Source organism: Sphaerodactylus townsendi, linkage group LG09 (genome assembly GCF_021028975.2).
Source record: "Sphaerodactylus townsendi isolate TG3544 linkage group LG09, MPM_Stown_v2.3, whole genome shotgun sequence".
NCBI classification, from domain to species: domain Eukaryota; kingdom Metazoa; phylum Chordata; class Lepidosauria; order Squamata; family Sphaerodactylidae; genus Sphaerodactylus; species Sphaerodactylus townsendi.
The window spans coordinates 45,438,272-45,464,514 of NC_059433.1; the positions used below are offsets into that span (position 1 = coordinate 45,438,272).

The 26,243-nt window shown below is 37.8% G+C and overlaps 1 protein-coding gene across 3 annotated transcripts in view; it reads right to left on the reverse strand.

The window, feature by feature from the left end:
• ROCK1 (Rho associated coiled-coil containing protein kinase 1) overlaps window positions 1-26,243 on the reverse strand; it is an 84,620-nt gene that overhangs the window by 30,639 nt on the left and 27,738 nt on the right. For all 3 annotated transcript variants that reach the window (XR_007245391.1, XM_048507195.1, XM_048507194.1), the window contains exons 5-24: window positions 23,414-23,589; window positions 22,749-22,833; window positions 20,723-20,867; window positions 19,296-19,434; window positions 17,566-17,657; window positions 16,301-16,460; window positions 14,743-14,809; window positions 13,468-13,556; window positions 12,730-12,778; window positions 11,781-11,916; window positions 11,185-11,276; window positions 10,795-11,041; window positions 9,418-9,524; window positions 7,787-7,937; window positions 6,332-6,492; window positions 5,717-5,901; window positions 4,555-4,624; window positions 2,384-2,478; window positions 1,399-1,564; window positions 652-745 (exon numbers count right to left, since the gene is read on the reverse strand). Coding sequence is in view for 2 of the 3 variants with exons in the window: in XM_048507195.1 (XP_048363152.1) it covers window positions 652-745; window positions 1,399-1,564; window positions 2,384-2,478; window positions 4,555-4,624; window positions 5,717-5,901; window positions 6,332-6,492; window positions 7,787-7,937; window positions 9,418-9,524; window positions 10,795-11,041; window positions 11,185-11,276; window positions 11,781-11,916; window positions 12,730-12,778; window positions 13,468-13,556; window positions 14,743-14,809; window positions 16,301-16,460; window positions 17,566-17,657; window positions 19,296-19,434; window positions 20,723-20,867; window positions 22,749-22,833; window positions 23,414-23,589 (2,506 nt within the window). In the remaining variant the exon portion in view is untranslated. The remainder of the gene's footprint in view (window positions 1-651; window positions 746-1,398; window positions 1,565-2,383; window positions 2,479-4,554; window positions 4,625-5,716; window positions 5,902-6,331; window positions 6,493-7,786; window positions 7,938-9,417; window positions 9,525-10,794; window positions 11,042-11,184; window positions 11,277-11,780; window positions 11,917-12,729; window positions 12,779-13,467; window positions 13,557-14,742; window positions 14,810-16,300; window positions 16,461-17,565; window positions 17,658-19,295; window positions 19,435-20,722; window positions 20,868-22,748; window positions 22,834-23,413; window positions 23,590-26,243) is intronic.

The window sequence follows — 26,243 nt, forward strand, 5'->3', positions numbered from 1 at the left end:
TTCCCCACAGTGGCTTTAAAACTGCAGTTAATTCTAGTTCTGAATTTTGGAGAATGAAAGACAAGCTAAGTCCAATTCACACAGAATTCAGACTTTACAGAGAACTGTAGTTTTTTCAAGGTGTCTCATACTCATGCTCTGTGCACAAGAGGAGGATGGAACAGCAGGGTGAGTGAACAACCAATCATGTCCCTGTTCACTAGCTTGTTGTGACAACTGAATGCCATTATTACAACACATTACATCTACAACTCAAGCTATAATTACTTCCTCTATAATTACTTCCTCTGCCTGGTTTTCACTCACAAGTTCTTATAGAACCAACAAAATCTTTAAACGGTGTCCGGGGATCAATGCTTTTTCAGTAATGGTGCATCAAACAACTCCTAAAATATTCATGTGCATCTGGAATGAAATTGCTGCTTTGGGGGCCATAGTTGGTGGAAAAGCAGCATAGAAATGTTTTAAACAAGTGAAAGAAATCTACTGGAGAATGTGTAAAGAGAAAATATTTCAAGGGCTTCGTTATATTTGAGCCCTTCGGGGGAGGGCGGTTTATTATTATTATTATTATTAATAATAATAATAATAATAATAATATTTGCTGAACTCATTTTTTATAAATCCATCAAAACTGAAAACACAACATACCTTCTTCTGCCTTCTTAGTTTTTTCTTTGAGTTCAGCATTTTCTTTGGTTAGAAAGGCAACATCTTTAGTTAGTGTATTGTTTGTTTCTTCAAGCTAAGCAAAAAAAAGGACGAAGTATTTGTGTTAGATGTTGAAATATTAATCTGAAGCTTGAGTACAAGATTTGTACAGTGTGGGTGTGCTTCTCTTTGCCTTTGAAGTCAGAACTGCTCAAGCAGAAAGACAGACAGAAAGTTATTGGCATAATCAGAACTACTTCACCTTTGCAGAATTACATGGAGGGTTGAGCGCAAAGTCCACCATCCCTCCTTATTGAACAGACAGAAGCCAAAAATGCCACTTAAGGGTTAGGAGAAACAAATCACAGAAAAGTTTTGTATATGACCCAAGCACATTTGCTAAAACAGTAAGGTTTTAAAAAGCAATCTCCACTGGGAGACAGCCCACAGGTCATAAACCACATTTGATGGTGGCAAGTCTGAAGTGTTTTTCAGAGTCATCAGAATCAGAGGAAGAAGAGTTCTCCTGCTAGGGATAGATACCAAGTATTCCTGACCACAACATGAAGAACCATGTTGAATGGCAGACAGTGTTGTGGCGGACCAATTCACTAAGTAGGCATTGGAAGGAGCAGGAAACAATGGGAAATCGGTAGGGGACTGCATTATTGGGGAGCGGGGGGAGTTTGCAAGTGTCACATCAACATCAAGATGAACATATTACAAATCACTTTATCATAAACTTACCCTGCTTACAATATTGTCTCTATCTGAAATTTCCTGTCGGTTTCGTGATGCTGCTTTCTTGCTCTCCTGAGTAAGTTCAAAATATTGTTCTTCCAGAAGGGCTCGGGCCAATTGTTCTGACTCAGCCTTTGTTTCAGCCAGATCCAACTGGGCAACAAGCGTTTCTCTACAACAAACAGTCAATACTTTTCTCATATAACATGGCTTGCAGTTTTTAAAAAACAAAATATAATCCTGGTGTGTCTTTTCAATCAACCAATTTTACAAAACAAAAATTTCCTGACCCAGAAAACATACTATTAAACTTAAAAAAGAGTTTGAACTTACAAATGGGAATAAGTGATTCTACAGTGTGACCTTGTTTCCAATATAAATTTTTAATCTTTATAAACTTATACCAATTAGTTACTTTCAGAATGTAAGCATGGATCCATGTAAGGAAAATATTTTCGAGTATGCTGTTCTGTTCTGCTTCGCATATTAGCACATCATTGGACACTGCATTCTTGTTGCAGTATGGGAATTATTGGCAACTGGACTGCCTTTTACACACTGAAATAGAATACCCAATACTGTTTGGTACTGTTGGGCCCATTTTCTTTATTGTCTACCTCTGAAGTCTATACACTGAGCATCTCATTAAAAACTTGCTATCTCATGTCTGATACTTTCTATCTTACAGACTCATTTTAGACCATCAGTCTGACTTTTCAAGATAGAAATTCAAGAAAATTGTCGCTTTTGCTAATTTTTTGAGAATTTCTCATCTCTAATGGGAGGCCAAATTATTTTTTATTTTGTAATTAAAAAACCCTAAAGTTGTTATCCTTCTAAAAACATAAAATGCAAACTCAAAGTTATGCAATGTAGGGTCCATTACTTTCAGAGAGACAGAGACCAAACCAAGTACCCAACTCCCAGTTAAATTCACCAGGGTTTAACATTTCTTAACTGTGGAAGCAACATGTTCACAAAGCTTTCTTACTTTTCATTCTGCAATTCATGAATTTTTCTCTGAGTTTCTTTGTTTCTTTCCTCAATTTCTTCTTTAAGTTCTCTAACCTGAGTTTTGTAAAGTGTCTGCAAATGAAACAGAGAAGAAAAGCTATCATACCGAGTATAAATATAGGTTTTGTGTTGGATCCATCCAGATATTAGTTTCTTTTAACCATCAAGAAGGCTACAGTGGAGCTTGAAGGACAAGGAAACTGGCCAAGACTGAACAAAAAAGATGGCAGCCCATTATTTGTTAACAAAGAAAAGTACACAAATATACTGAAAACAGAGTGAAGCATTAGTACTAGTACTATTACAAGAAGGAGGAAGAGAGGAGGAGGAGGAAGAGGAAGAGGAAGAGGAAGAGGAAGAGGAAGAAGAAGAGGAAGAGGAAGAGGAAGAAGAAGAGGAAGAAGAAGAAGAAGAAGAAGAAGAAGAAGAAGAAGAAGAAGAAGAAGAAGAAGAAGAAGAAGAAGAAGAAGAAGAAGAAGAAGGAGGAGGAGGAGGAGGAGAAGGAGAAGGAGAAGGAGAAGGAGAAGGAGAAGGAGAAGGAGAAGGAGGAGAAGAAAAAGAGGAGGAGGAGTTGGATTTATATCCCCCTTTTTCTCCTGTAGGAGACTCAAAGGGGCTGACAGTCTCCTTTCCCTTCCCACTCACAACAAACACTCTGTGAGGTAGGTAGAACTGAGAGAGCTCCGTAGAGCTGTGACTAGCCCAAGGTCACCCAGCTGGCTCGTGTTGGAGTGTACAGGCTAATCTGAATTCCCTAGATAAGCCTCCACAGCTCGAGAAGCAGAGCAGGGAATCAAACCCGGTTCCTCCAGATTAAAGTACACCTGCTCTTAACCACTACGCCACTGCTTCTTTACTTGTGCCTGGTGCAGAGGAGTAGGGGGCAGAAAAAGATAAGTAGTGATAATAGCAATTACATGGGTAATCAGACCATTCAATTTCCCACTGGATATGGTCAGAATGCAACCGTCCAGGTAATAATTAGTAGCAGAAGACGGGGAAGCATTCAGACTGGAATGAAAACTGGCAAAAGAGGGCAGAAGAGCATTCAGATTGGAATTAAAACTGTGTTTCTGTAGTCCATTGTGCAAGGATAAAAAAGGCCTTATCTAAGATAAAACTAATTTAACATTTGCCTTCACCTGGCTTAGATCCCGACAGATTATGGTAAACAACAACTGCAGCAACAGCAACCAAGCAAAAAGAGAAGGCAAGGAGCAATCTGCAACAGTGATATTAAAGAGCATAGCCTATGTCCCCTAAAACAGCCAAAATAGTTATTGACCATAATACATCATGCAGAGTTATTGACCATCATACAGTACCTAAAGAAGCAGGAATATTTAGATGCAGCTGAACTCTTCAGCTGCACCTGGACACCATAATGAAGAGGTACACACTACCAAACACAATAAAACAGAATGTAAAATGCAATGCCTTGATTAGTTAGCTTATGACCATAATTAACAGAATCATATCTAACTCACACTGTAAAAAACATGAGAAATTACAAGAAAATTAATTTCTTTGAGTGATTTAAATACTCTTTACATAAAATCAGTCTCCAAATATTTCCACATTTGTGTTTCTCAAAGTGTCTCACTTTGATAATATTAAATTTCAGATTTGGAAATATTTGAATAGTTTAGTGTATTTGGTGGTGTGTGGTATTTTAGATTAGTGCACAACTGTTTCCTGTTTTTGGTTTTTTAATATATCAAATTACTGGCATATTTTATACCCATAATTGAATTTGTTCGTTTCTATGTTGCATCACACTAATTTTTGCTGCTTTTTGCGCTCTCAACCTTCTTTTTTTCCTCTTTTTTTGGTATAGCCTATCTTTTTTGGTTGGATATTCCCCCCTTTTTCATAGTAGCATGACCAAGCAAACCAGGCAAACTGCTGCAATTACAGTTATAAATACAATAGAAGCTGCAGTTCATCAGGTTGTGGCTTAGATGTACCCAGATAGGTGTGCCTGTCACATCCTTCTTCCTCTCCTTTCCCCCTTCTCAGGTGGGAATAAAGAGCTACTTACTGAAATACCAAAAAATAAAAAGTCAGTACTGTTATGTTCACCCCATATTCTGCACAATAGCACCATAATTTTAAACATGGTTTGAGTATATACAAAAAGTAGCTTACAGAAAAATACTGCTCGGCTTCTAGTTGATCTTGTAGTTCACGCATCTGACCTTCATTCCCTCTATACTGCCTTTGAGAGAGAGAAAGATGAGTAAGTAAATTTAAAACTAAACACAATTCCATCACACACAAACCTTTCTTCACAGCAAACCTCTGAATACCAAAGATATAAAAAGGAGTTGGCACACGGGAGATTACAACAGGGAATGGCCTTAGTCTCTCTATCCTGTTTGTTGGACCTTTAGTGGAACTGGTTGGCCAGTGTGGGAAACAGGAAGATGTCACTCTGAAATGAACCAGAATGGCAATTCTTATAGTCTTAACATTTGCCTCATTTTTCTCTCTTTCCACTTGCTGTCCCCACACTCTTCCCCCTTCCATCTGGCAGCTGATTAGACACAATCTTCAAAGTCCCTAAAATCAATTTAAATCGGTTTTTAATAGAGTGCTGACACATTTAACAGTGAATCTTCATATATCAGGGAATAAAGTTGAACAAGGATGTGAGCGCAAGGTGTAAAATTACACTTTCATGTACTTTGTTGACCTCAGTCTGTTTTAAAAAAATCTCCCAGCAACAACAACGACAGGGATTATTATTTAAAGGCCAGATAACAACAGGGGAAGAAATAGCTATTATACTCAGTCAGCTATTTAACTGCTCCTGCTTCCACTTTTTTCTTTGTAAAATCATCACCTTCAAAAGGCTTTCCAGCCCATGCTAGGGCAAATTTGCAGTCACACAACAGCCTAGAGGTGCTGATTTATGGCAGACAAAAGGCACAAGAGAATGGATCACATAGCTCCTCCTCCTTGTGCCAGTCAGCCTGTTTACATTAGATCTCCCATGACTGAATACAGCACAATGTGCAGCTCTGTTTTGAGATTCTAACTTAACATGCTGTCTATGAAAGTTGAAGGTTAGGAGAAGTCTCAAATTGGAAATTGTTCCATGCTGATCTTTAAAAGCCCACTTTAAAAAAGAAACTTGGAAGGAAGAAAGTGGCTGTTGTTGTCTTCAGCAACAAATCTTCACTACTTTTGTAGCATTGAAGAGGTGCCTGATACTTCCGAACCAAACCCCCCCCCTTAATCACAGTACATAAGAGGCTTAAAAGTGATCAAAAGCGCACAATTAGTTTTAAATTGTTTAATTACTTACTTAGCCAGCTGAGCCAACTCAAATTCAGCTAATCTCTTTGCTTCTAACAATGTGTTGATCTCTTGTTTTAGCTGCTTCTCAGAGCCTTTCAAGTTGTCTGCTTCTATAGCATGCATCTTCAGTTCATTCTGAGTCATCACTCTCTTATTTATTTCATTTTCCAGCTGAAGCGTAAGATTTTTAACCTAACCATATTTTAAGGGAAAACAGTTTGTTTAAACTCCAAAAAAGCAACAATACGACAAGAGAGCTATACTTCCCAGGCCATTCTTGCCATGTAGTTAGTTTTGTTATATATTTTTATGCAGAACAGAAAAAATGTCAATATGTACATATTTCTTAGCAAGCAAGGCATTTTCCCCAGTTCTAACATTTGCTTGCTCCCCCCCATGCAATTTCTCACAACACAGCAAAAAGGGCCCAAGAGGTTTGATAAAAGGACTGTTTGGACTTCAGTTCCGATAACTCTGAATTGCATATATAGCAACCAAAAATCAAATGGCAGGAATCAAGGAAATCATCAGGAAGCTTTTTAGGTTGCCACATTAAATAATGTTGGCTTCTCTTTAACAGTCACTTTGGAATAGAAATCTAACAGAAAGTAAGCAAAGTTACCTCATCTTCTAGTCTCTCTTTTTGCTCACAAAGGTGTTCCAACTTCTGGTGAGATTGCTTCAGATCGAAATCAAGCATGGAACACTGTTTTTCAATTTGAACAATTCGATTTTCTGCTCTCTCTCTTGCTGCTCTTTCTTCTTTTACCTTTTTTTCTATTTCTAAATAAGAACCAAAGTTAACATGTCTTTTAAAACTGCAAATTCAGTACATTATTCTATGCCGATCTGGCACAGAGAAGTCAAGTGCTTAGTAGTACATGATAGTTTTACACTAAAGGTTTTGACTGTGTCATCGAACAATCAGGTAAAATGAAATATTCAGCCCCAGAATGAACCAAAATTTACCAGAACACATACTAATGATATTTCCATGTAGCACTGACCCAAAACAATACCCATGCTGAGGAGATAAAGATAATTGCTAGAACACAGCTTGGTAGAGTCTCCTCCTCCACCACAACAATGTCCCCAACCTCACCAAGAAGTGATGAAATTATTGTTATTGATTCTGTTATACTACACTATTTTGCAAACCATTTTGGGAACTTTTAGTTGAAAGGAAGTATATAAAGTAACAGAGCAGTCAACAAGGCAAAATAAAAATATTTTAATAACTCAGCAGCAATTATGCACAATCTATGGGGAGAGGCAAATCACTTGATTAGTGAATTCACCACATTGAGGAAACAGAATCTACAATATTTCATGAAGTTCTTGTACACTTTAATAGCATTAATAGCACTTGGAAATGTTAAGAAGTGAAGCATTTGGGATTCTAGATGAACTTGCTTCAGTTGTAGAGAGGATTAGATCCAAGAGAGATCCACTTCCCAGTGTGATCTGTTCCACTAAAGTACTTGAGCGTTGAGAACCTAAAGAGAATTTTTGATGAAGCATGGACATTCCAGAAAGAAGTTATTTGCAGACATACACAAAGAACAAATGCTCATGCATGTAGCTATGTGATTATTTCTATTTCTTGTTCTAACTCTTCAGGAGAACTGCAAATATTGTTCTGAAAAGGCCCACAATCCTCAGATCAATTTGACAGGGGGATAGGTGATTGGAAGATAAATTATTTTTACTTTCCAAATTTCTTATCCAATAAAGGCTATCTTAAAGTTTTATTGTAATTTTTCATCTAAATGCTTTTTAAAAGGCATCTCTTAAATAAAAGAGGAAAGTTAAACTGAGTTAGCAAGGAGTTTTACAGTTCCATACCTTTACTGTTTCCATACTGTAGGCTCTAGTTGGTTTACTTAGAAAACTAAAACAAATGAGGTGACATATTCCAAGGCAAAGGAACCAATTTCTCCCTCTGTTTACTGATACTTAACAACATTAAACTAGCATTCCTCCTTTGTACAACCAATATGCAATCTATTGTTATGGAAATGAAAAATATGAACAAATACAGTATTTTAACCTTTTACTCAAAGATATAAGTACCTACCACACATTGCAACTGACTTGGCCTCTTCTATTGACTGATGTTTATCAGTCAACCGAGCTTTATCTACATTATGCTCATTTATTTCTTGATCTAAACGCTGCTGTAACATCTTCAGTTTGTAGTTTAGATCTATTTCTAAAGTATTCTTTTCCTGTAAGGCAATTTCATAAATCATAGTTAAATGAAAATATTACATATTACAAATGTTTGAGTTTCATGACACTTCTCATGACACTTCCATTTTTTCTTACTGCAATATATTGGTTTATGGGAATTGCCACAGAATGATACTTATTTATAAGGCAAGGGTAAAATAATGTTAATAAAGTCAGTCACACTTACACTTAGACAATCACATCCATAATATATAATCCCACAAATGCTTATGGTTAAAACCTCTTCACAAAGAATGTAAGATGTATTAAACTCTTCTGAGTCTTCCTCTATCCTAATTCCCTGTTATCTACCTCCCATTTGCTCACTACCAACTTTCACCATCCACAGCCTCTAGCTTTATTATCCACCCTCCCATTCTTCCCCAAACCTCCTATTCCTGGAAATCCCTCCCACAACATCCATAATGCTCTTCATTCATTAAATTTCTCAAAATACTAGTGTTCCATTGAAGACTTGGTGTTGATCCAGGGGTCCTCCGATAAGGAACTGTGCTAAGCGTATTGTCAAAGGCTTTCATGTTATATGGTTACAATTAGGTTTCGTGAGAGAAATAATTAGAAAACGCACAATTAAAATACAGAAATCTGAAAGGTGAAAAGTCTCTCCCAGCTACCCCTTCCCTGATTTTTAGCTAGTTTCGGTGAAACTCATCCAGAAACTGCAGGTGTAATGGATGTTTTTAGTCTGTGAGTTTTGTTGTATTTATTTTGTTTGGAGTAATATTGTGTATATAATCCATTGGAAATCACCCCAAGCCCAAAACCGGGGGGGGGGGGGTGTTTAGAAATTTAATTAATAAATAAATAATAAAATTATTGGTCTGGCTCCTGGAGCCAAAGAAAAATTTTAAAGGCTTGCTGCCACTGAATCAGAACCATTGATTGATCAAGGTCAATACTGTACTCGGCAGAGGTTCTTCGGGATCTTGGCTGGAGGTGTTTCACATCACCTCAGACCCGATCATTTTAGCTAGAAATGCCAACAATTGAACAGTGGACCTTCTGCATGCGAAACAGAGATTCTTTCACTGAACCAAATACCTTGGTGCCTTGCCTTTTTATCGCACTACATTATTTATTTATTTCCATTTATACCCTGTCAACTCTCCAAAAAGGACTTCGACTACAAATATTTAGACAAATAATTAAGAAAGATTTTAATTATTGCAAGATTTGTAACATTTCTAACAGGCTGACACACAGCCCTATAAAAAGCAGAGATATCTGATTTATAATGTATTTCACTGATTTCTACTGGACTTTATCAACATAAATTCAAATATTTTGGCAAAACCAACTATGATTTAGTCTGCAAAACCATCTTATTTTAACTATCTCCTGCATTCTGACTTGAACCTAGAGTACATAAAATGTGGAAACATTCTAATTGAAATACAAACCCATAATATTCTAAAAACTAAGAATGAAACCTAACAGAGATATTAATCACTGTACCTTTTCAGAATGATTAAGCATGTCCAGAGCATGTTTCCTTTCTTCTTCTACTCTTTCAAGATTGTTTTTTACACTTTTGATTTCTTCTTGTAAAGATGTAATCCGAGCTAAATTTGAAAAAAAGTTTTATCTGTTACAGGTTTTAATGAAAAACCACGTATGTTACTTGCCTACCCAAGCATCGGCTCATTTTGCACTGCGGATTTATAACAAATTGCAATCTTCATTTGCTAGTGGAAACAGAAGTAATGGCTTGAGTTTTATCTAGTATGAATGGGTTAATTGTGTAAAAGAATCTTCCTACAATCCTTCCTACTGTGATTGCCTGTTTCTCTCCATCCCGAATTGTGTGTGAAGGGATCAAGAGACCATTAGCATGCCATTTTCCCACTTCAGGAGGGCCTTTTCCCAACCTTTGGAGACCCCTTCTATCCTCTCTTGTGTTTAAGGTGGTGGGAGAACAGTAAGGGGGCAGAACTAACGTGACACACAAACACAACAATGTCAGCTGAGGCTCTGGAACTCTATGGATCCACACCAATGTTTAGAATATTTGTGCCATGCTTCCAACCAGCAACTGAATTTTAAAAAAGGGTCAAACATATCTGACTAACATAAAAATGAAGCAAACACTATGTGTAATATAATTGTTTCCAAGGTAAATATCATCTTGACTGGATTCTGCACTCTCAAGTGGGAGCTCTCAAACTATATCATAGTGAACTTTCATAAATTAAGGATGAAATGCTTGACTCTTCCAGGTGAAACAGTCTCCAAATCACTGTAGGGAGAGATTGTAACTGTTTACGCTGGAAGATTTCTATGCAATTACTTTTCCTTCCTAAAGATCAAGAAAATCTAAGGTGCTAGGTAAACACCCAAAATAAGAGTATTAGGCTTAATACATCTCAATTTTTATGGCCGGGGGGGAGGGGGGGAGGGATAGTGGTGGTCTAGTTTATGGCATCTTCCAGCCATTTAGCACACATTCTACAGAATGCATACACTGGGAAGTTGCAACCTGAACATGTCCACAGCAAAGTGTGATGTGGAGGGCTCAATGCATGATAACCCAATGTAGTCTAGTTGCTCCTTTAAGAGGCTACACACCATATTCTGCTGGTATGTATATAGTGCTACCACATTTTCCTTCTTTCTTTCTGGGGCTGAACATGGGGCCAAAATGCACCTCTAAAATGCTGCAAACTGTATTAAATACTCTGTGAAAGGCTTACGTTTCAAGTGAAAAGGCAGCATACATATGACTATTATGAAAGGAAGCAGAGAGTTTTCAGGAGGTATAATACTTTCAATATGTTTATCAGAATCATTTTGGTTAGTCAAATAATAGAAATTATGCCAGTATAGAATAATTACCTTGTAGCTCCCCAATGACTTCCGATCCATGAGTCCTATCTCTTCGTTCTACTTCTAGGGCTGCTTGCAGTTGGTAATAATCCTTTTCCACTTGTAACTTTGTGGTTTCTAAAACTCTGTATCTCTCCTGCAGTTCCCTGTTTACGGCTTCAAACTGGCTCACTGACTTGCTCATTTCTGTAAGACTCTTTCTCAATCTTGCTGCAGTATCAGATTCTGTTCTTAATAAATCATTGGCTTCTTCTAGCTGTTAGGAAAGGAAAAAAGTAAAGGGAAAAGTAAGGAAGGGAACATATATTTGACATGCTCAGATCTGTTACTTTTGTATTCTGAACTGGTATATATGGGGAGGGATGTACGGAGGAGATGGAGGCATGCAAAATTACTTACTTGCTTTTGCAACTGTGTTATTTTTTCATTTGCAATATGTGAATGCTGACTTATTTTTCTTAAGTCTTCCAACTGATCTTTTAATGTTGATACTAGATGAAAAGATAAACCATTAAATGTGTCTATTCATCCCTCTTGTAGATATATATTATAATATTTTACACAGCAAGAAAAAATCAATTATATTGAGGTATATCAAACCACGCATGCTTCAGTCATATTATTGAAAAGATCGTGTTGGATTCAGTGACCTTCCACCAGAAGGCACAAGCAGCTCTTTTCAGTCCCAGGATAGTTGTGGATTAAGTTGTATGGATGGCGCTTCAATGAGGAGAAGGTCAGCAGAGCTGTACCTACAGAAAGGAGAAAAGCAATTTTGCCTCCTTCCTGCTCCTCATGAAAGCAGATCGTAGCCCATCAAATCCCATGACCCAGGAATTGGAAGGGGCTGCTGTGCTTCTGCTACTGACAACTGCACTGAATCCAACACATTCCTAACATTATCACACTTTCCAAAAAGCAAAAAGTGTTCTGTAATGCTACAATGTTGAAGTTATGCTGAAATATATTAAATATGTGCAAGGGAGAGAGTCTACCTTCATTTTCTACATTCCGACGTTTCTCATTCTCTTGTTCAGACTTTCTTTGATATTCACTTATTCTGTGTTGCAGCAGCATATTTTCTTTCTCAGTCTGAGTAACAGTAGATTCCAAGCCTTTTCTCTGACTTACCTGTAAATTGGAAACATTACCAATTTCCATATATGAAAAATAATACATTTGCAATGTGGCTACAAAACTATGACCAATAAATAAATAAAAACACAGCAATACAAATACTACATTTTAAATATTTTATAGTGATGTGAATTTTGACTAGCTTCTCTTTCATATGCTTGTGTCTCTTTTCCTTTGTCACATTCTCTGCAGAAATAGGCCAGCTGGAAAAAACAGAGCAGCTACATGGAAAATGAGATAATTAAAAGCCTAGAGAAATGACAATGTGTATACTATTTTGGTTCTTGGAAAAGAGAGTATTATAAAAAAATAATATGCAAAGAATTTTAGCACAAAAGAACACAATGTACATTCTTCATCAATCCCACAGCTCTAACAAGTGATATTAACCATGATACCTGATATTCAAGCCTCTACTTTTATTTTTCATTTTATTTCATTTGAACATCAAACGTTAGAAGGAAAACAGAAAGTCCTTACATTCATGCCATATTTATAAGAGACATTTGTTAAAAACAAATTGCTGGATCAGACAGACCTTTCCTATGATATAACTAAACTCTTATATTCAATTTTGTCAACACAAAAATTACTTTCCCATCTGCAAACTCAATATTACATAAAGAGCACACACTTCAGGCTTCCTGTGACCTTTCCAAAATTGTATTTTTCCCTTAAATTCTTCTATCTGTTGTTCCCTGTTCCCTGTTCATTCCTACAAAATTCAGTATGAAAAGAATATATCTAAGTAAGAATTTAAAATAATTTTAAAACAGAAAATGTTGGTTAAGGAGAAAATCTACTTACCTCTTCATCTAATTCCTTCATTATCTTATCCAGTTTAATATTTGAAGTTCTATTTAAAAAAAATGCAAATCACATTACAACTGGCTTCTATTTTATATTTCTGTTCTCTCATTAGAAACTAAATGTTAAACATAGACAATGTCTTGACAGTACAGACAATACCATCAAGCCATAATATCCTGATAAATCTGTGCTGCTAGTGTTCAATTTAACTCATCCATACAACAAAAATGCTACAACTCTAGTTCAACATGACCAAACCCTCATGGTAGCAGTAGCACAGGCTATATATGCCATTGAAGCACCGTTCAGCACTGCACTGTCATCCTAGTAATTCCCACTTTTTTCAGTTTTGGTATGATTAAGAACGGTCTCCTGAACATTGGTGAAAGAACAGAACAAAAACATTTCCTTGTGATCTGCTCCCCCCCCCCCCCCATCCCACTTAAAAGCAGTACAAAGCAATTGGGGGTGGGGTGTTAACTGGCAGCAAACAAAATACGTGTGATAGTACATACTGCATGTTACACGATCAGTAGTCTGATGTTAGACATATATAGCTAGATCAGACCATTTCAGACTGCAGACCAGGTCCCCCACATAAAAGCCTTCCATGTACAAAACAAGTATTTTAGGGAGAAAGTTCTGGGATCTAACATACCTGCCTAACAACTTGAAACATCTATATATGTATGTGTAGGGAGGATGGGTTTGCAAACATGTAATGTAAGGAGTCACCTGAATTTTTGTTCCATTTCATCTTTCAATTGCATTTCATTATGTAACTGTTCTTCAAGCTGATAGACAGTTTTTTGGAGCGATTCCAACTTTAAAGAAAATATGAAACAGAAGAGATGTGATTTTACTGAATTTAAAGACTGGCTATGTCACTAATTCTTAACAGACATAATTTACAAATCTTTAGAGGTATTCAAAACTTTCAAGCCAGTGGAGTTTTAGAATTTTAGGCAGCTCTACCTGCAATGGTTTCTGACAGCTAACAAAGGAGAGCTGTTTTATATGGCTCATACCACCCTTAGAGTAAAATCCCAAATTTCTCTCCCAGATTTTTTTAAAAAATTGAATGCAATAAACAGGAGCCAAACGTAACATTGATGAGTTGTCTAATGGCAATCAAGCAGAGGGTTACACCTACACAAATAGTAGCCTGGCCTGGAATGATGTATCTTACTAGCAGTGAGGGGAGAGAATGCATACTGGGAAGACAGTAGTGGCTTAAAAGTTAGGAATCACTCCTATCAGTGATATATAATCTACTTTACATCAGCCACATAAAGTTGTTTTAAGGGATTCTCATTACTTTTACAAAAAGTCAGGACCTATGACAAACTAGACATAATTTTCAAATGATAGATCCGTCAACTAAAGATTTAGTATACTATTCAGAAAGATAAATTTTAATCAATAGAATCACTAGTTAACAGTTGTTTATTTTGGAACTGATGTGTTGCTGTTTTAGGAAATAATGAAAATCAAGATACTATGAAAGCAGTATGAAATTTATTAATGTGTAGAAGATGAATGTAGAAGATCCCCTTCGGGGATCGGGCGGTATAGAAATCGAAACAATAAATAAATAAAATGAAGAGTTTGGAGTTATACTCTGCTTTTCTCAACCATAAGGAATCTGAAAGCAGGTTACAAACTCTTTCCCTTTCCCCACAACAGACACCTTGTGAGGTAAGTGGGGCTGAGAGAGTTTTGAGAGAACCAAGGTCACCCAAAAGGCTTCATGTGTAGGAGTGGGGAATCAAACCCAGTTCTCCAGATTAGAGTCCATTGCTCTTAACCACTACTTTACGCTGGCTCTCCAGTGTGTCATATATTTACTTCAGTATCTCCAAAAGGTACCTTCAGTGATACTTTAGTAAATTAATGGACTATTTGAAGATACAGAATTAAAAACCAGCCCAAAATCCATTACTCAATTGACAGCACAACTGATCTATTTTAAAAGAAAAGTGTTCAACACACCAACTAGGTGAAACATACCAAACTTTTATCTACATTGGAGCTCGATCTGTTGTCATTAGAGTTTGATGTAGAACTGGACAAATACCTGCAAACATAATTTTAATACAATTTGTAAAAAGTAATAAAGCAGTGAATAAAAAAGTTTCCTCAAAAGCTGGAAAAACAAAGCGTGCATCACATAAGAAAAATAATTATGTCTACAGTGTTTCTAGGCAAAAACAGCATATTACATTGTGACATGCAGAAAAAGCTGCACTGGATAGGAAACCCCATGGAAAATAATATTTGCCTTTCAACTGACTCAAGGAAAAATGTCACTATGCCTTGAAACATCTTGAAGCAAATTATCTTACATGTTACTCTTCAACCACTGCAGTTACATTTTCATCTTAATTACAATTTTATTAATGAAAAGCAGATCACAAAGACAGAGTAATTAAAGTCTAGGAGGTTGGACATATTCACATGATGTATGGAAAACTCCAGAAAACCTTCACTTTGACAGGCATCCATTTCTGGATTTGAACTTCTGACCCTACTGTATGTTTGTTTGATGTGAAAGCATTGTGGTTATGAATAATTAGCCTATTTACCCTAAACTACATGTCAAAATTAGGTATGAGGCAAAGGCAAAAGGAAAGACTGCATGTATGTAGATTCAAGAGTGCTCATTCATATTCCGTTTTGAATGTAATGGGTTGGATCCAATAATTCCCACTAAATGACAAGTCTTCTTCTGATAAGAGCAAAGCTTCTCCCAGACCTCCTTATTTAACAAAACTGAGACACTGAGCCCAACTCATTACCATTAACTAAATTTTGAATTACATAAGAATGCATATATTGCCTGAAATAGACTCAATTGCCCGTCTGTCATGGCCGATTTATCTGTTCCTCTCAATCATTATCTTCCACCACCAGGTAAAACCATTTTTGTTTTGTTTGGCACACACAAAGGTATATTTGTGACATCTATTTCATATCACATTGATTTTATCTTCATCATAATTTTTAAAAATGCAATTACCTCATATGTCCCTACTCGGCTTCTGCGCTCAGCAGAGGCCAATTTGCTGGTGGTCTCCGGCCCCTCAATGATACGGCTGGCCTCCACACGGACCAGGGCTTTTACGGCCCTGGCCCCAGCCTGGTGGAACACTCCTCCAGCTGTCCGGGCCCTGCGGGACCTTGGTGAATTCCGCAGGGCCTGCAAGACAGAGTTGTTCCACCGGGCCTTTGGAGTAACCAGCCGTTGATGGTGCCCCCCTCCCCCCTCCTATCTTTGTTTGTTTACATCTTTTATTGATGGGGTCAGCAGTCTTCCCATTTAGGGAGGGTTTTAAAAATGGGTTTGCCGGGCGCCCGATTCGATTTTAAACTAGTATTAACCGCTGTTTTAAATGGGGAGCTAGTAATTTATTTATATTGGATTTTAATTGCTTAGTTTTGATTGTACTTAGCCGATTGTGATTTAACCTTGTACGCCGCCCAGAACCCTTCGGGGATAGGGCGGGTTATAAAACTAAACAATAAATAAATAAAATAAATAAAATAAATAAAATAAATAAATACTTACTGATAGTTACTGTAATAAGTGAATCCTACAAAAGGTAGTTGGTTGCCAACAAATGCTTTTGGTATAGGGAACGTTTCTTCTTCTCCTTTATCTTCCTCCAGATCATCGAAGTTACTAGTGTCAATGTCACTACTTAAATCAGGCACAACTGGTGCGACAGCTACCAACAGTATGGACAAAGATAACCTTGTTAGAAACTGTATATTCAAAAGTATAATATTTGTATATGAATGAATGTAAACTACATATGCTGCACAAAAAACCTTTTGATTTTAATTTTTTTAAAATCTTAAATAAAGTCGTAACATTCTGCCAAATAATTTTCACCCCAATTCACTGAGAGAAGTAGCTGTTAGTTAGCTTTATGCAAACTGGCTACACCCAAGTAACTTCAACTCAAAGAGGACTAGGGAAACTTGTTCCAATAGACTCTCACAAAATTCAACCTTTGTCTCATTTGATTTTCAGTCATGTTGCAACTGCTGAGTTCTTTTCTAAGGCAGGCAGGCAGGCAGCAGAAATCCAAATATTGACTAGAGCTGCAGAAACACTCACAGAAATCTAGCCCTGAAATGGGTCCAAACTGTGTGCCTGTTTTTTCTCCTTTTTGCCCATGCAAAGACGGCCATGAAGGACTGTGAGAGAATGGTCATGATTATGTAGATAGTTCCAGTTATCCCTTTAAAGTTTGATCCCGTCACCTGGGTGAGCTATCTCCCACCCTCTCTTTTACTTCTTGAAATCCTTGTAAAATGAAAGAAAAACAAACTTAAGAAAACCCTTAAGCCATAAAATACAGCCCCAAATATTTTCAGCACCAGATTACTGGCATTCTGGGAAACCAGAATATTACTCTGGATATATAAATTTATCTGGCAAATACTGATGGGGTATTTTTGGATATATATTTAGACTAGGAATATCTGAATGCACAGCCCTACAGAACAGTTCTTAAATCTTTAGCTGTGTGGAAAAATATCCTTTAAAATTTAAAGAGCCAACATTTTATAGGTGCTATCAAACAGTTTATAGAAGTGGTGGGATTCAAATACTTTAACAACCAGTTCTGGTGGTGGGATTCAAATAATTTAACAATTGGTTGTTTACAAGCACCATTTTAACAACCGGTTCTGCCGAAGTGCGAACCTGCTGAATCCCACCATTGGTTTACAGGCAAAGAAGTGTTATCCATTGAGAATATTTGGATTGGATTGTTTGCCATACAAGAAAAATTATAAGTTGCTTCTTTATAGAAAGATACTTACTGTCTCTCAGATTTTCCCAAGTCCACTGGTCATTTTTGAAGAACAGATGCCGCTTGATTTCTTCTACACCATTTCGGCCTAATCTGACTTCCCTGTAAAATTGAATTACTTTTGAACTTAAATATGGCCTTGCTAGCCAAGAATTATATTTTTGTTTATCATTATGGATAATGTGGAATTTAATTTTATTGAACTTCTCACAAAATGCAGAAACATCAATCTATTCATGGCTGCTTGGGTGGAGTTTTTTAATTGTCAGAGTTAAAACAATCATGAAGTTACATACTCTGTGAAAAGGCAAACAGTTCTCTTTGCCAGATATAAAGGGTATGTGAAAACAGTACACTTTCATCTATACAGGGGGGACACCCAATGTACACAATATCACTTTGTTTACCTCCCTGTTTATTAACATTCAATACAATTCCCAAGTACATTAGTATGCAGTACTCAATACAATTATGAGGTATGAAAGATACATGTATCCATGATATCCTCAGCCAGCTGCCCCCAGCATTCTATACAAGCTCTGGAACTGCAAATACATGTGAATGCAAACATATGCAGTAGTACTTCTCAAACTGAAAAGCTATTTCTGGGGTGAGAAAGTAGGAACAGAAAAGTAGCACAGAGGAAGCTTTTTACCATGAACTTTTGCTATGGTCCACATCAGATGGCTCAGCAGCAATTCTCCTTGCCAGAGTGACAAATGTGTGTTTTGTATTGTTTAGTAGGGACAGAAATGGGTCAGCACGGAAACAGTTAAGTGCCCTTGCCCTGGTTCTCCATTATAAATCACTCAAAGTTACTTTTCTAATGTAAAAGGGCCACAGGCATGGGGGGTTATTTGATGGTGTCAGATTTAATTTTCATAAGCCAAGAAAACCTTTGCACCAATCATTCCTCAAAATGCATGTCCTTGGGCCACTATCTACCATGATAATGTCTTTTACATGTCCAGAACAAGCGGGGGGGGGGGGGGGTCAGCAGGGTGCCTGTGAAGATGGGGAGAATTTTCCCTATAAACATCCCAGCTCTCTTTTTAACTTTCTTCCCTGCTATCTCACTTCTCTTTCTGCCCCTCTATCCCAGCTGTCTCTTTCTGCCCATTTACTCCAGCTCTCTCTCTCACTACCCCAACTTTCTCTTTCTGCCATCCTACCCTAGATCACTTTTTCTGTCCCTACTCGGCTGCTGGTTTCTCTTCAGACCTTCACCCACAGCCTTCTGGGAGGCAAGGATCTGTTGGCAAAGCAAAGGATTATGGAGTTGTAGTCCAATCTTTGCTCAGGAAAGGGCACCCTCTGGAAAGGGCACCCTCTGGACATCTCCCAGAGTGCTTTGCTTTTTCTGGTTCATCGTCAGGAACACACAGCTCAATTATATATACAGATTTGGATTGAAAAATATTATACAAGTTAGAGTACACTTGTTGTAAAGAAAAGAACCCCTACCAAAAAAAACCCCCCACCAACCCTGGAAACAATATAATGATGTAAACGTTTGTGCACAATGATTACTATTTAAGTTATATATTAAGAGCCTACTCTGAATTTCTTTTATCAATGCACCTCTCAAAGACTGCCTTACAGTAACATTATATTTTATCATCAGAACAAATGGCCTAACAGCATAACTGGAATTTAAAAAAATATATTATCATCACAAAAAAGTGTATTATAGAATAATCTTAACTCACACTTTGACTCAGAAAGTATATTATATTTTACCTGTCAGTTAAGAAGGCACAAATGAGATTTTTTGCATCTTTTGAGATATCATTATCTTCAGGGAAGCTTAGAGAATTCTTATGGTTCATAATTTTACTGTACGTCCCAACCAATGAATCAGCGTAGAAAGGAGTATCCCCTATTTTTTTAAAAAAGACACATATACACACAGTGAGAGAAATGGAAAATTAGGTAACAAATAATAGCTAAAGGAAAATGCTAGATAAGACAAAGGAAGAAATAGGTCAGAGTGCAGCCTATTCAAGAACTAGACCAGAGTCTAGGATAAATGAGCAGAAGTATTCATATCTCATTTTAAGATTTAAATAGTATGGTCTTGTTGAGCCAGTGAGGTGTAGTAGTTAACAGCAGAGGATTCCCCCACTCCCCACGTGAAGCCAGCTTGAGCCAGCCACAGTTCTCCCAGATCGTCCTCAGTTCACACAGAGGCAGGCAATGGCAAACCACTTCTGAACGTCTCTTGCTTAAAAATATCCAGGGTTGCCATAAGTCAGCTCTGACTTGACATCGCTTTTTACCACCGTACTCCTGTTAAAACTCAAATATCTAATATTAGAAAAGGAAAATGCTAATTACCTAGGTTTGCAAACAATTCAACAGCAGGCCTAACTGAAGAGATTAAATAAAAATATTTATGTGCTTTCTAAACATAGCAATGATTTCAAGCGCCCTGAGAGCACAATGGAATGATTAGGAAGTGAATCAAAGGAAAACGTAGAGCCTAAACTTTACAGGTTTTCGTTTTAAAAAATCACAGATTTCCTGGACAAAAAAAGTATGCTGTTTTTTACAATGAAGAGAAAAACTGTTGTTCATGTTTTTGGAATGTCCCATTTTTGCTGTTCTACATGGATATGCATTTAAGAAAAATAATAGCCTATTCCCATCTTTTTCCAGTAATGCTCGCAAAAATTGACAGTTGACCCTATCAAAGGTCCTTTCTGCATCCACAAAGTAGAAGGTAGGTAGTATGCATTGACACCTTATTATATCAATCATACTGATCAGCACCTGCTATTATACCATCTGCCTTCCTTTCATGAATTGTGTTTGGTCGTTATTTCTAGTTAGCCAAGATTTCCCCCTAAAGATTTGGCTATTATAGCTGTCATGATTTTGGAATCCAAATTTAATAACGATATGAGCCTACATAAGGAGAATATAGTTCTCACACAGATCTCTCACAGTCCACTTTACAGGGATCTTTAATAAGTTTAGGGATTACAACTGTTGCCTTTGTCCCATTAGCAGCTCTTTGTATTTAATCTTTTAATTGATTAATAAGATATATATGAGATATATTAGAACTACTAAATTAAAGCAGTTATTTTAAACAACTAAGAAAGATACAGAGTAAGAATGAAAGCTTAGGCCATTGACAAAACACAGATCCTTCTGATACTCACCAACAAGCATTTCATATAAAAAGACACCAACTGACCACCAGTCACATTCCCGTCCATAGTAACCGTCACCACCTTGAGATTTTAATACTTCTGGAGATATATAGTCTGGAGTTCCAACGGCTGTATCACATCGTACCATACCTTCCTATTCAGAAGGAAAAAAAGCCATTCAGAGAAACTTTCATAATACTTTAAAGAAAATTCTGAAATTTGGCTCAGAAAAATATTTCATGATTAATGCTGAAGCCCATCAGACATTTCAAATACTGGTATCTTAAGAACAGTTTTTTAAAAAACATATTATTCAAAAGCATAGGAAATGGTAAACTATGTCTGGCCCATGGAGTCAACCTCTAAGCTTTTTAGCTGTTCAAGTTTACCTTCACAACAATTACAACATAAAACTGGGCATTATGATGAATTACTGACAAGCATTTTGCCCCATAATGTGGTTCCATTTCAAGAGGAAATGACTGGGCTAAATGTGAATTATGCCCACTAAGAAGACGTGGGGTTTCTGGAATGTTGGGGATCGGAACAAATCTCCATACTATCCTGAAAGTTCTGGTTATGTGGCCAAACTCTGGGCATCGTTTGAATCTACCTTCCTCTCTGAGATTAGTTTCTTCCAAGAAACTGCTGAAATTGAAACAGAGCCACCGTCAATGAGATAAACCTGGAGTCAGCAAGGAGATATGTCATGATTGCACACACTTTATAGTTCTTAAGAAAAGTTCAATCTGGTAAACCACAATTCAGAGAAACACTTAAAATATTTTGGAGCCAAGGTACAAGTCAGCCACAGATGCAGGCAAAACATTAGAAACAAGATCTACCAGACCATGGCCACACAGCCTGGAAAACCCACCACAACCAAGGTATAGTGTTTCTCTGGATTGTGGTTGCTCTGGCCAATCTACAACTTGCCCTTTAGTCTCTTAAACAACATTACCATATATACTTGCATATAAGTTGAATTTTTCAGCACATTTTTGTGCTGAAAATGCCCCCCTCGACTTATACGCGAGTGAGGTGTATTTTAAAAAATATTTTAGGGTTTTTATTTTGTCAACCGCCAGGGGGCACGGTTTTTAGGCTAGCGGCACCAAAATTTCAAGGATTTTTCAAGAGACTCTCCTGATGATACCACCCAAGTTTGGTAAAGTTTGGTTCAGGGGGTCCAAAGTTATGGACCCCCAAAGGGGATGCCCCATCCCCCATTGTTTCCAGTGGGAACTAATAGGAGATGGGGCCACATTTTCAGGGTCCATAACTTTGGACCACCTGAACCAAACTTCACCAAACCTGGGTGGTATCATCAGAAGGGTCTCCTAAAGATACTCTGAAATGTTGGTACTGCTAACATAAACATTCCTCCCCTGACCAAAAATCCAGTTTTGAAGGATTTTAACTCTTGTGTTTTAGCTTGGTTGCTGATTGAGCTAAGGTTTTTGTACTTTTAAAGTTGTTGTTGAGACCATATTGTTTTTGTTGACCCTGTTTTCCACTTACAGAGCTAGTTTACTGTTTTTCTTTGAAATAAATATTCAAATACATTTAACCTACTGATGTCTCAATTAATGTAATTTTATTGGTATCTATTTTTATTTTTGAAATTTATCAGTAGCTGCTGAATTTCCCACCCTCGACTTATACGCGTCAATAAGTTTTCCCAGTTTTTTGTAGTAAAATTAGGTGCCTCGACTTATATGCGGGTCGACTTATACACGAATATATACGGTATTCTCATTCACTTGACCAAAATTGATCAGTGACTAAAACTAGGCCTCTAACAATTTCCTTTGCATGCAAAAAGTTGACTAAATCGTTTTTAGATAGCTTTTATATTGCAAATAAAAAATCCCATTTTTAAAATAGCTAACTGGCTATATACTTCTCTATTATTATCAATAAAACATTCAGTCAGCATAAACATGGATTTCTTATGTGTCCCACTACTGGGGGGGAAAAGGATGCCCTTGGCAAAGAGGTTTGTTAGTTTGTTTAGTTGTTTTAACATACCAACCTTATTCATCTTCATACAGGTACCAAAGTCTGCTAGTTTTAAATGACCAGATTTATCAAGCAGCATATTATCAGGCTTTACATCCCTGGAAGGCATAAAGTAAATGTTTTAATTGACCTAGGTTTTCTATTCAAAAAAAGATTTGTACATGCAATATCACAAGTACTATACATTTGCAACATTTGGCATGAGCGCTCTGAGGAACAACAACATAAAAATGTGTATGAGAGAAATGACTATAAAGCATCAACTACATGACATATGTGTAAAGAGAATATAAGAAAATATATTGTATAAAGTCAATATAAGAAAAAGTGAGTTTACTGGTAATATGTGGTCATGGGTGAACAGAAGAACCTGTTCCTTACATGCAAAAGCTGGTCATAAGGGCCTTAGAAAGCAAATTTGAAAATCATGGGACCGGTCTCTAGTGAATTGTTGTTTGTATTTGAACATGCTTATGGATGCGGGCTTAAGCACAAAATAATTATATTCCTTATACTGCATAGCATCAGCTCCAATTTGTTTGTTCCCAAGGTGAAAATTTTACTAAGTTTAGGAATGATTATCACAGAAAGATTAAATCAGTGGCCATGTTTACATTTTATTTTAATGAAAAATAGTGACTGAAACACTGACCTCAGCTATTAAGACAGCATACAAACCTGTGAATAAAGCCCATGGAGTGAATAGCATCTAATGCAAGAACTACTTCTGCGGTATAAAATCGTGCCCATTTTTCAGGAACATCATAGTTGCTCATTAAATTCACCAAATCCCCACCAGGCATATACTCCATCACCATATAAAGGTAACGGTCATCTTGGAATGCATAAAACAGCTACAGAAGAAAATAAATAAAATCACTATCTTGTTCATCAAAACATAACACTTTTTAAAAGGCATAATTCACCCAAATATATTTTTAAAATAATTCTAAGTCTATCGCAAGAATAATGTCACCTAAACAGATAAAAACATTTACTTTTTGTGTTGCATTTACTATAACAATTAACTAGTTATCAACCTAAAATCAAGGATGAACCAGATGTGTTTCCGCACTTCTACATTTCTGCTGGGTGACCTTGGGCTAGTCACAGTTTTTCTCAGAGCTGTCTCAGTCCCACCTACCTCACAAGGTGTCTGTTGTGGGGAGAGGAAAGGAGTTTGTAAGTCACCTTGAGTCTCCTTACAGGAGAGAAGGCAGGATATAAATCCAAAGCTCTTCTTCTATCCATATGCAATGCAGTCCTATTTACCTTAAAATGTGTATAATACAACTATAGATACAATTACTTCTGCCAAGTAATTGAATCAGTTCTCACAATAAACCCAATTAAGACACTATAGGAAATGTAAATTTGTCATGTATTTATTAACAATATAATACCAGTATAAATATGAGTAGCTTTCTAGCACAATTTATTATTATTTTTATTTATTATTTAAATTTATAGACAGCCCCATCCCAGAGGGGCTCTGGCCGGTGTACAACAATATCAATATATATACAACATGTAACAAGGGTCACAATAGTGACCATTTACTAAAATCCATTAAAACCATTAAAACCCATTTAAACAGCGGTCAAAACAAAACAATAGTAACAGCGTCCCATGACCCAATTCATTAAAACCTCCCCAAAAAAGAGGGAACGACTGGACTCCTCCCTAAAAAGGATAACAAGGATAAAAAGGATATCTATGAAAGCTCCTTCTCAATGTTTTGTCGAAAGCTTTCTGAATCCTCTGAAGATGCCAGCCACAGGTGAAACGTCAGGAGAGAATGCTGCTAGAACACGGCCATACAGCCCAAGACCACACAGCACTCCTTCTCAATTACTCAGTAAAGATGGAGAGATCAGAGGGAAATATTCTGAAGACATGTTGGCATCATAGGATTTGGAATTATCTCGTATAATAACCTGGATTACTTTCTAGTGTTCTCTTCCCTGTCAGAAAGGCTTCCTTTGCCTTGGTTTATCAACAAACTGGGGGAACGGAATAAGTAGAAATATGGCTAAAGAGTCACTGTTGGAAAACTCATTCCAAATCAGACAGAACGCAGATCTTATCTTCCAGGGCATCACATAGCAGGGGCAGTGATCAAACAATTACTGACCAACGCAAGTTGGGGGAGGGAGGGTCAACAAGGAGAAGAGAGAATTTAAATACCAGCCAGTTGTTGTAATACAAGACAACTGAAGCCCTTGCCCTGCTCCTTTCTTGCCGGTAAAAGTTTGATATGACCCAGAAACATAACCTTGTAGTGTAAACTGAAGGGCAAGAGCTATGGGGCTCTCACTCTGGAGCTGGAAAGATGATCTGCTGGGATGGATAGATGGAGAAATAGAGAGACCAAGACCAACCTGTCCTAAACTGAGAAGAGTGTTTTCTACTTATGTACACTGGTCTATTTTTTGTTAGCCACTTTACATCCCCACTTGAGAAAAGGTGGCATATAAATAATTAAATAAATCAACCACAGGAGGAAAAAATTACCGAATTTTCTGGCGTATAAAACGACTGGGCGTATATGACGACCCCCAACTTTTCCAGTTAAAATATAGAGTTTGGGATATACTCACTGTATAAGACTACCCCTCTTCCGGGATCTGGAGGGACCTTTGGGCTCCATGCCCCTCGTCAGGCCTCTCTCCCGGTTCCCACTCTTTCCGTCCTGAGGCACTCCGGGCTGCGACTCTGCCCCTCTCTCGCCTATCCTCCCCTCTCTCTGGGGGTTGGGCGTCAGGCAACCTGTCTCGGCCCGCCATGCTAGTCCCATTCCCTCCTGGGTCGTGGGAGGATACCCCTCCGCCAGTGCTTCTCCAGCCCTTCAAGGGTCTGGACTCCTCAGCCCCTAGCCGTGTCTTCGCCTCCGCCCTACTTCGGGCGAAGGCTCCCTCCTCCCCTCTGTTCCCAGGACACCTTTCCCCCTTCATGGCACACTTCCCCTTCTCCCACTTTCGCTGCATCCGCCCCTCGCTTCCTTCCCCCCTTTATCCTTTTTCTCCCTGTCTCGCCCCCTCCCCCGCGCCTGGCTTGTCCACCCGAGCCGCAGCTGAACCGCCGCGCCTCATTCATTGATGAAGCCGGCTGTGCCGGCTACGCGGGCACCGTGTCGCCCTGCTTCCAGATTTCCCCGGTTGCCGCTTCCTCCAACGCCATCACTGCTGGGCCCAGGGAAGACCTGCGTCTGGCGGGGGACCCCTGCGGGATTGGCAGTCCAGGCGGGGCCATCGTCAGTCACCCCAGATCCAGTCCGGCTTGGCACCCGCCCTATAAGACGACGCCCGGCGTATAAGACAACCCCCGACTTTTGAGAAGATTTTCCTGGGTTAAACAGTTGTCTTATACACTGGAAAATACGGTATTTAGAAATCTCACCCTCAAATCCTCTAAATTCTCAGGAGTCTGAGCAGGTTTACTTTCTCTCCTTCCCGCTCCCTCATTTTTTTTGACAGGGAAAGGGTTAAACAACATTTAGCTGCTCTCA